The sequence below is a fragment of the Neoarius graeffei genome, chromosome 25 (assembly GCF_027579695.1).
Source record: "Neoarius graeffei isolate fNeoGra1 chromosome 25, fNeoGra1.pri, whole genome shotgun sequence".
In the NCBI taxonomy this organism is placed as follows: Eukaryota; Metazoa; Chordata; class Actinopteri; order Siluriformes; family Ariidae; genus Neoarius; species Neoarius graeffei.
Genome location: NC_083593.1, coordinates 25,463,389 through 25,473,934, shown reverse-complemented (window position 1 = coordinate 25,473,934; position 10,546 = coordinate 25,463,389). Strand labels below are relative to the sequence as shown.

At 40.9% G+C, this 10,546-nt stretch overlaps 1 protein-coding gene across 1 annotated transcript; it reads right to left on the bottom strand.

The window, feature by feature from the left end:
- Window positions 1-3,903: 3,903 nt before the first annotated feature.
- Window positions 3,904-10,344, bottom strand: LOC132873843 (uncharacterized). Its single transcript, XM_060909650.1, has 16 exons — window positions 10,243-10,344; window positions 9,223-9,249; window positions 6,850-7,054; window positions 6,657-6,762; window positions 6,424-6,551; window positions 6,293-6,337; window positions 6,138-6,197; window positions 6,008-6,037; window positions 5,853-5,897; window positions 5,662-5,721; window positions 5,523-5,552; window positions 5,368-5,412; window positions 5,054-5,286; window positions 4,743-4,902; window positions 4,136-4,245; window positions 3,904-4,037 (listed from the first exon to the last, which is right to left on the bottom strand). Exons 3-16 carry the CDS (start codon window positions 7,052-7,054, stop codon window positions 3,999-4,001), a joined length of 1,296 nt encoding a protein of 431 aa, XP_060765633.1. The 5' UTR covers window positions 9,223-9,249; window positions 10,243-10,344; the 3' UTR covers window positions 3,904-3,998.
- Between the last annotated feature and the right edge of the window lie 202 nt (window positions 10,345-10,546).

The window sequence follows — 10,546 nt, the reverse complement described above, 5'->3', positions numbered from 1 at the left end:
TAGAAAATGGTACCCCACAGGGTAGCGTCTGCAGCCCAATTCTATTTAATATAATGATTAATGATGTTTTTAACAATATTGAGTCCAGAATCAGTAGAGCACTTTATGCAGATGATGGAGCACTCTGGGTGAGAGGCCGAAATTCTGATAGTCTAAGAAACAGAATGCAAATAGCTATAAACGAGGTTGAAAGATGGTCACATGAGTGGGGGTTTCATTTATCTGTTGAAAAAACACAAGTTATATGTTTCTCAAAAAAAAGGGTTAACCCTACAGTAGACCTCAGGTTGTATGGGCAGCCACTCAAGCAAACGGATAATTTAAGATACCTTGGTGTATGGTTCGATAACAAACTTTCTTTTAAAGGTCCCATGGCATGAAATTTTCACTTTCTGAGGTTTTTTAACGTTAAAATGAGTTCCTCTGACCTTCTTAAGTCACCCCATGGCTAGAAATTTCATAATGTGTAAACCAAACTATGCCCAACATTTGAGAATGGCGCGTCAAAACGGCGCGTTGATAAACTCTTCCCTTGCCTACGTCAGCAAGGGAGTTATTCTGATCACAATCACCTGTACCCTTTTGTTTTTGTTTGTATTTATACTCATTTGTCTGTCTTGTCATTTGCAACACATCACATATTCTGACAAAAACAAACAAAGGATAATTACAAGACTTAGATTTGGAAAATGTTTACTCAATGATATACAATTTCTTTTTTTTTTTTAAAACCTCCAATCAATGTACAACTTGTGGTGTAAAAGAAAATGTCAAACACCTGCTTCTCTAGATTGTATCAAATATCCAAACTTTCATGATAAAATTATTCAAAAAATGAGAAATAAACAATTAGAAATTAATATTTAAAATTTACTTTTACATAAAGAATTTTATGATGGCAAATTTATTATTGAAAAAGAAATAATTAATTTTGAAAAAAGAAACTCGTATTTAATGTGTGTGTGCTTGGTAACAATATGTGAACTAGTAGTTCCAACAGGATGCCAAATCACTTCGAGTGGGAGCGTCCCTAAAAGAAGCTTAAGCTGTCCTTTGCACAGTATTGTCTTCACTTCTCGTAAGCCTACTGAGCGTTGTTATAGCGATTGTTTCTCTGTGTATGACCCTTTTTGCCTTCCGTTTTTCTTAGCCCTTGTGTTTTGATTGCCCGTCTCTCTTGATTCCCGGTTTCTCGATTATTGCTTGTTTTTTTTTTTTTTTTTTTTTTTTACTACGATTTGCCTAGCCCTTGTGTTCTGATTGCCCGTATCTCTTGCCTGCCTGTTTTTTGACCACGATTTGTCTACCCCTCGTTACTGTTTTGGATTTCTCGGTTTTGACCTGGCCTGGCTTTTGTACATTGATTTCGGATTGTCCTTCTCTCATTAAAGCCTTGTTTTCATTTTACATCCGCGAGCATCTGGTTTGTCACAGCCGCGTTACAGTGATCTGATATGCTAAGTAATCAAGAATCAACTCATTTTTTTCCCAGTGGAAATTTGAGTAACTATTCATGCACAATTTACATATTGAAAGTCTTTTTTTTTTTTACTTTTGCAATGGCCAAAAGATCATTAAAGTGTTCATAATTGTAGCCACCGCTCTAGTAGTAAAAGAGCCATTCAAAAATATTATATGCCACTAGTGGGGATGAAGGGCCCTTTCACACAAGAACATGCCGAAAACAATAAGGCATTGCACCCGTGGCCAAGCCTCTATCCCTGAGTAGCAGTGATCAGGACTGATGTGTGTACCAAATTTCATGAGTCAGAGTTTTTTGGCAATGGAATCATTACTGTCCAGGTCCAAATGGTGGTGCTACACAAGAGGCTCACTTTGGGCATGGGGATACCCTGATTTCTTAAAACCTGTGAGGTTTTAGCTATATCAGGCAATGCACGTTGAATTTAGACACACTTGTTTGCATGGCGAAACATACAAATTTATTGGTTCACCATTTCAACATCATGCAAGATATCGCAAATCCTATTGCAAGTCAATTGACTAAAACAATGTACATTTCAGTTTTGTTCATCTTGGAGCACCCCACACACCTACCAATTTTGACACTGATCGGTGAAACTATATACTGGGCAGAAGTCTCACTGATGTGGGGGCACTATGGAGTCCAATGGATACACCTGGGGTCAAACCTCTATCCCTGAGTAGCAGTGGCTAGGACTGATGTGAGTACCAAATTTCATGAGTCAAATTTTTAGGCCATGGAATCATTACTGTCCGGGTCCAAATGGTGGTGTTATACCAGAGGGTCAAATTGGGCATGTGGATATCATCAGACCCATCGTATCTTATAACCTGTGAATTTTTAGCCATATCAGACAATGCATGGTGAATTTACGACATGCTTCCTGTTCGTGTGGCATAACAAATTTATTGGTTTGCCATTTCAACATCTTGCAAGATATCACAAATCCCTTCACAACTTAAAATCAGCAACATCTTGACATGATAATCTGTGGTTGGTAGAAGAGAGCATCTGGACTTGCTTGAAGATTTTTGAAAACGTTTCGCCTCTCATCCGAAAGGCTTCCTCAGTTCTGTCTGACTAATAGGGAGTATCAAGTATTTATCCTCTCATGGATCATCATAGAATCCGAATCAGAATGCTGATGGCTGCATTGTAGGTGGCTGATAAAAGATGTCATAGACACCCACCTCTGTTCAATGATGGTCGTTCCAGGTTGACAAAAATTAACGATCCTCTCTGGCTAAGATGTCTGCCAGTTCTCTGGAAGTCCTCTCATACTCCCTCACCAGTCGAAGTAGTAGTCAGACAGAACTGAGGATGCCTTTAGGATGAGAGGCGAAACGTTTTCAAGAATCTTCAAGCAAGTCCAGTTGCTCTCTTCAACCAACCACAGATTACTATGTACCTGGATGACTGAGTTTCTTCATATGTTTCTATGCATTTTGGGATGAGATCCCTTTGACTGGTGCGGGAGTATGAGAGGACTTCCAGAAAACTGGCAGACATCTTAGCCAGAGAGGATCGTTCATTTTTGTCAACCTGGAACGACCATCATTAAACAGAGGTGGGTGTCTATGACATCTTTTATCAGCCGCCTACAATGCAGCCATCAGCATTCTGATTCGGATTCTATGATGATCCATGAGAGGATAAATACTGGATACTCCCTAGTAGTCAGACAGAACTGAGGATGCCTTTAGGATGAGAGGCGAAACGTTTTCAAGAATCTTCAAGCAAGTCCAGTTGCTCTCTTCAACCAACCACAGATTACGATGTACCTGGATGACTCAGTTTCTTCACAGATATGTTTCTACGCACTTTGGGATGAGATCCCTTCGACTGGTGCGGGAGTATGAGAGGACTTCCAGAAAACTGGCAGACATCTTAGCCAGAGAGGATCGTTCATTTTTGTCAACTTGGAACGACTATCATTGAACAGAGGTGGCCCAGATAGCAAAAGGACGTTGATTCGACGGGGAATCATCGGCATGTTCTTCGACCATACGCCGTTGAATCATCGTGGATCACCGGCGTTGATTCAACACCGCTTTGCTCATACGAGTTTGCGTTGAAACGACGTTGAAAAGTGGATGGTGGCCGACAGAGAATAGACCCCCTTTCACCCTTTATTCAACTACGGATTTCGGTCGATTTATAGTTTAATTTTCGGCGATGATTCATCCAACTTTACTTCCTGTTTTATGTACAACAGGAAGGCTACAAATTAAGCAAAACAGGCTAAATTAAACTAGCTAACAATAAAGCATCGGGGCTCTTGCCTAGGATGAACACACACATGCATACTTCAACCATGAAAGTGAAACTTAATTTATATCAATGTGCGTAGGCTACGTCCTGTTTTATGTACAACAGGATATAAAAATGCATGCAACAATGCACCTCTCCTAATGTTTGTCAAGCTATCTAATGAGGCATAACTTTTAACATTTATAAGGAACAGAACACACTTGAACAAGTTCTTAGAAACATTTTATGATTTATTTATAATTTATAATTGTGGCCTATATTCCTCCTGCGGCGCAGACACCTGTACATGGAAACAGAAAAACATAACCAAAATTAATTTGATGCAGCATTGATAAAGAAAGTCAGCAGTAGGCTATGGGTTTCTAAATGCCACCCTACCTCACGTCTCCTCATCCCTCCCTCTCTCTCTGGCGCATACTTAAGCCACTTCTTGATTGCGTCACTAAAAGTAGCGTGTGTGCTCCCTGGCAGCTGCTTTTGTAGAGCATCTGAAAGAAAAAGAACAAAACAACATTGAGACTTTGCATGGTGATAATTGTTAAAGTTTGAGTTAAGACTATGCACGTCACACTCTAGTGGTAGGTGGCAAGTAATGGTACTAGTACAGAAAATATATGTAAAAATCAGAAACCATAGATGTGAATCTTGTGACAATTTAAACGGGATTAAAAAAAAAAAACAAACATTTTAATTTCCCCATTGACACAAAGCGGAAATAGAAATGCCACTACCGGACCGTTCGTCACTCAGTCAGCCTCCCTGGACTTGCCTGCACACCTGCTTTTTCTGAGTAAGGCCCCTGGTGAGTTTCTTAATCCTTTTTAATCCTTTGCATCTTTCACAATATGTTTGTCGTTGTCGTTATAATCGTAATGTTACAGTTAGTGAAGGAGTTATCAAAGAACGTTTAGAAGTAGTGTGCAAGTACTTGCGACAGCTTACTATTTTACCCTCTTTTACAGCTTTGTGCACATGCATAACCTACCAAACAGGACATCATGGATCTTGGTGTCCTTAAACGCAGTTTTTTCCCCCTTTCCAGCCCAGTTAAATTGGCTGGCCAAGCTGTTGACCAGGAGGCTACGCAGCATCCGCCTCACTGTGACCCCTACGTCGGTTCCTCCACAAAGGGCTAAGGTAGACACCTGATAGAATAAAATGTAGCATGAAGACAATAATGAGAAAGTATTCAGTGTTTATCATTGTTTCATTGATTCACAATTATATTAAGTATTTGTGTTTCTTTTTGCAGGTGTTGCAGATGACTGGAAAGGAAAGGTAAGACTCAATAAGTACCATTAGCTGCTTTTGTTTGGCATCTTCCTTCACCAGGGCCTCTGCTGCCAAAAACTCCTCCATGGTGGAGAGTGGGAGCTTGATTAGGGGCGATGTCTGGGGTGTGTCTTGTCTCCCCATCTCTCTCCTTAGGGCCCTGACCTCTTGCACCAGCCTTCCTACTTCCCCCTTCAGCTCCCTGTTTTCCTCCCTCAGCTGGCCAAGGAGAGCGATGACTGTGCTGATGCCCATGTCTGTTAAGTAACACCAAACATTAGGACTTTTATTTCATATTGCTGGTCATTTTTGAATAGTGATTACAGTTGATGACTCACCACGCAGCAACTGATTGTTCCCCTGTTGCGATGGCAGAGGTGTGGCTGAAATATCAGAGTGTACAATTTAGTTCACTTCAAGGTGCGCCTTAATTTAATTTCTGTTCTAAATTCACAATTTTCATGTTGATTGATTGATTTCCTCTTTGACTTACCATGGAAGCGGTGACGTGGCTGGGGTGAATCTGAAAAATTGTATAGTCAGTTGATCAAAATGCATCTACATAGATATTTGTTTGTCGTTTTGTTGTTTTTTTGTCGTTTTTGGCATAAATAAAGGCAATGCATAGTTACCATGGGTTAGTGGCTGGCTGTGAAGGAAAGGGCCTAGCGGGGTTTCTGAAGACGGTGAATCTGAAAAATAGTAAGCAGTCAGTTTTCCTCCCTCAGCTGGCCAAGGAGAGCTGTTAAGTAACACCAAACATTAGGACTTTTATTTCACATTGCTGGTCATTTATGACCAGTGATTACAGTTGTGGACTCACCACGCAGCAACTGATTGTTCCCCTGTTGCGATGGCAGAGGTGTGGCTGAAATATCAGAGAGTACAATTTAGTTCACTTCAAGGTGCGCCTTAATTTAATTTCTGTTCTAAATTCACAATTTTCATGTTGATTGATTGATTTCCTCTTTGATTTACCATGGAAGCGGTGACATGGCTGGGGTGAATCTGAAAAATTGTATAGTCAGTTGATCAAAACGCATCTACATAGATATTTGTTTGTTGTTTTTTTTGTTTTTTAGTCGTTTATGGCATAAATCATAGTTACCATGGGTTAGTGGCTGGCTGTGAAGGAAAGGGCCTGGCGGGGTTTCTGACGACGGTGAATCTGAAAAATAGTAAGCAGTCAGTTGATCAAAACATATCTTCACTTACTCATTGGTATTTTAATTTCTGGCATAAATAAAGGAAATGCATAGTTACCATGAGTTAATGGCTGGCTGTGAAGAAACAGGCCTGGCTGGGTGTCTGAAGATGGAAATGAAAGCATTATTATTTCAGACAACTTCTAGGTCTTTAGTAGAACAACAACAACAAGTGGTACAGATAGTCACCTTCATTAAGGGAGGGGAATTGCCACTCGCTGTCCAGCTGAGTGGCGTCAATAGATGGTGGCCTTCTCCCCCTACGGCTTGGTCCTGCCTCCTCCTCGCTGTCCTCCTCCAAATACCTTTTGTTTGGTCTTAAAAACAAACCCAGGACCTTACTGACACAGCTCAAAACACAAACGAAACCGTAATTGAACTTATAACTGCAAGTTGTGATTTAAAAAAGAAAACACTTTTACCGTCTTTTCCTTGGCCCCATCTCACCATCATCCGATTGCAGGTCTGCTGTAAGGTAGCCTTCCTCAAGCGATCGGGTCAGGTAATATCTTGCTTTGGCAAAGGTGCCTGAAAGGGAAGGCAGTCTTAATGAAATTGGCTTAATGCAGTATTGAAGTATTGTCATTAGTTTAATGAAGTAGCTATGCAGCTCACCACAGGTTGCCAGCACCCTTATTTTTTGATGGAATCGCCATCCTTGTCCCGGGGGGGTGCAGTTCATGGCGGCCTTCACAGCTTTGTTTCCGCCAAAGGGTGGCCAGTAGCATCCCACTTCTCCGTCAACATCTACCACCCAGCTGGACGACACAACTGCTGCACTCCGGTCTTGGAATTCCACAACTTTCCAAATCTGTGCCATCTATAATAAAAAAAATAAAAAAAGTACTCCATGGAAAGGATAGTTAGTGCCTGCCATCCAGCTGGAGTACTCCAACTGTCCAGATTCCTTCTAATGCATAAGTAAAGATGTTTCTTTGTGTTTTTTTTTCTTCCCATATAGGTTTACGAATGGTGACGAAGAGGGATTGCCACAAAGGTCTCTCCATCTGGGAACAACACACATTTGCCCTGGACAACCTCAAGCCGGTCAACGTTAAGGCAGCTGTCTATGCCAAATACTCTGTAACAGCCAATGCTTGTGGAGGGGCAAGGATAGTGGAAATATGACTCCCTCCTCTTGAATTTCATGTAAACCACAAAGACAGAGTCACCATGTTTAATTATGTTTTTCACCATTACGATTTAATTTTTAATCACTAGGCAATCATCGCCCTGCTTTGAAGAAAAACAGAAATCATTGAAATGCACTTTTTTAAATTGCTGGCCAGAACTTAAGTGTTGGGGTAATGGGCCCTCCTGGTGTGGGTGTAACAACTGTGGTTGTGTAGGTGGTGGTGGAAATAAACAAACTGGCTCCTCTGAAAGGCGTTTGACAACCTGTTGTAAAGGTTGAGATGGCTTGCGTAGCATTTTTTTTAGTTTACCCAAATAATTCTCGTAAGGAAAGGATGAGATGTTGTCTAGGGAACCATACTGGTGGTACTCATGTGTCAGATGTATTGTTTGATGTATGCTAAACACAATCTCGTCTTTACCATACACCTCTCCAAAATGCTTTACAAAAGCCATTAACAATTTTTCGGAAAAACAAACCATACTTTCAGAAATGTTTGGTGCGAGTAGCAAAAACATGGCCACAGAAAACAACATGAAGTTTTCATAGAGATCTTGTGGAAGAATGTCCCTCAGAACTAATGGCCCACTGTAAATCATAAATTGGCGCAGCTCTGCCGCTTTCCACCTATCAGTTTCGGCGAGTTCACGGGGTTTCCGTGCAAATTCAGCTGGAGTATAGGGACGAAGCTGTATTAACTTTTCGGAGATGGCTTTAATGGCTCTTGTAGGCTGCCTTGTAGAGTTTTTCCCCCCTCATCCAAAAATGTATCAACTTTTTTATAACACCAAGGCAACATAAATGCATATAATCTATTGGGAAGGCAGACACCATTTTCACCAGACCCGTCAGAGGACTTCTGTTGATGTGGTGGTCCTCATCTACCATATTTTCAAACTCCTCGTCTGACCTTAGCCTAACATCAGTCTCAGGATACGTCATTTTTTTCTGCCAAATACCAGTCTGATGGCATTTATCGCATCCGGAGTACCCATTATGGCATTTAATTTGTTTTACAAATGCTCGAGCAGGAGCATCACAAATGAAGGATGAAATGGCCACCCTCAGCTTTCTACCTCCAAATGTTACCCCATTGCAAAGCAGATCAGAGAGGTCTTTAACAAACTGCGTCAGATAATCAAACACATTGGAGGGTTTTCCAGGGCCACAAAAAATGCCAACTAAAAACGGTGTTCTGGTGTAATCGCAATCAATCAGTGCCAAAATAGGCCAAAACTGAAGCCTGGTGCTTTTGAAAATAGGGAGACCATCGATGTTAAATTGAACTCTTATTGTTTGAATAACATCTGGTAAATGGATGGTGCTTAATTTGGACAAAATTCCCTTTGCCAAGCCAAAATGGAAGTATTCCCCATTACCTACGGTCTGTAATGGTACTGCAGGCTTAGTGCCCAATAAGGTCCTAGCATCCTTGGGCAGTTCAGGGTGGCTTGTTCTCAAAATGGTCAACAGAGCAGTAATGGCAATCAAAGGCACAGAGAATGATGCAGCCCAGTGTTTTACTTTTTGGTGAAGCTCTGACTCTTCAAAAGAGTCACCATCAATATGACTGTCACTGTCACCCTCTGAAGACATGCTACTGCTGTCAGACTCTGCATCACTGCACCCTCCCAACTCAACAGAATCCCCACCATCCTCATCTAAACCCATTGATGATGCAGGCCTGGGTGATGCAATTGAAGGAGAGACTTGAGCAGCAGGATTACCCAGAGCTGACACAAAATTGGACAGAATCTGCCTTTCTGACATTTCAGTAGCTGTCACAACACGTCTTCTTTTTGACCAATAAGAAGCCATGTTCTCTCCCCTAAAGAAATAAATATCTGCAGTACCTTTTGAGGGAATGATGGGGTAGTGGTCTTCAGGTTCCATTGAGGTAAACATGGGGGGAACAAAGACAACAACATTTACGTCATTACATTTGAAATAACCTTACACACACACACACACACACACACAGTTCAAACAATTGTTTTATAGAAAGTTCTGTTTTAATACCAACAATGTTTTAACAATGTCTGGAGTCATGTTCTAATGGCTGCGACCCATACTGCCCTACAAAGCCAAAAGACCTTAATATCACTTAAGGTCAACATGAGGTATTGCCATTTTTGGAACAGAGCACATCAGTTGTATCATGTGATGAATTATTTCGAGTCATTTCTGTTTTTTTCTGGTAACAATAAGACGTCGTTTTTACCGTAACTTCCAAAAGCAAAGGGAAAACCAAGGCAGAAGCCTGTAATGAGTCTGATGAGTTAAGGTCTTTTGGCTTTGTAGGGCAGTATAGGCCTACAGCGTTATAAAGCCCAGCCCCCTCAAGCCGGGTATAGCTACCGGTTATAACCACGGCCTATATACTTGATTGAAATGCTTTGTTTTCACTCCATCAAGACCACTACTTTGACTAGTTTTCGACTAAACAATGCATCTGCATGTTTTTTGTATTAGTTGAGGGAATATAAGCAATTTCGTTCGTGGTACCTCAAACAAAGTGGTCACTACAGAAGCGTTGGTAGCTGGATAATCTTTAAAGTTCATGGCCGCGAGGCGCGACCCATGGCTACACAAAAGAACAGGTCAGCTCGAAACGACATGCGACCTAGGCCTACATGCTCGATTTAAACGCTAAGTTTTCACTCCAACGCTAAGTTTTCACTCCAACAAGACAAGTACTTCGACTCGTTTTTCGAATGAATAATGCATCTGCATTGTTGTTGTTTCAAATGGATACTAGTTGAGGGAAATTTCTCCAACGCGTGATATGACTGAAGTTCATCATAACTTCTTAAACTGCTTGAAATTGTATTCGAAATTCCCTTTATTAATAGTGACTGAATAATGGTACGTACCAGATGTCCAGGGATGAATGAAAATGTAGCATGGTCCAGTGTTTTTCTCAATGGTCCAAGTGTAACAGCAGGCCGATCCACAAGAGAGTCGCGATCCAACCGAGTGGTGTAGGAGTTTCACGTGCACCCAGGTATATAACGAAAATGACATCCAGTAAACAGCAGTGGTAATCACACTGCATTATGGGACATTATGAATTAAATAATTATAATTATAAATTATAAATTATAATTATAAATTAGAATTAATTTATGATCATCTTGGAAATGTTAAGTTATTTGCAAAAAAACTTTCAAAGAAATC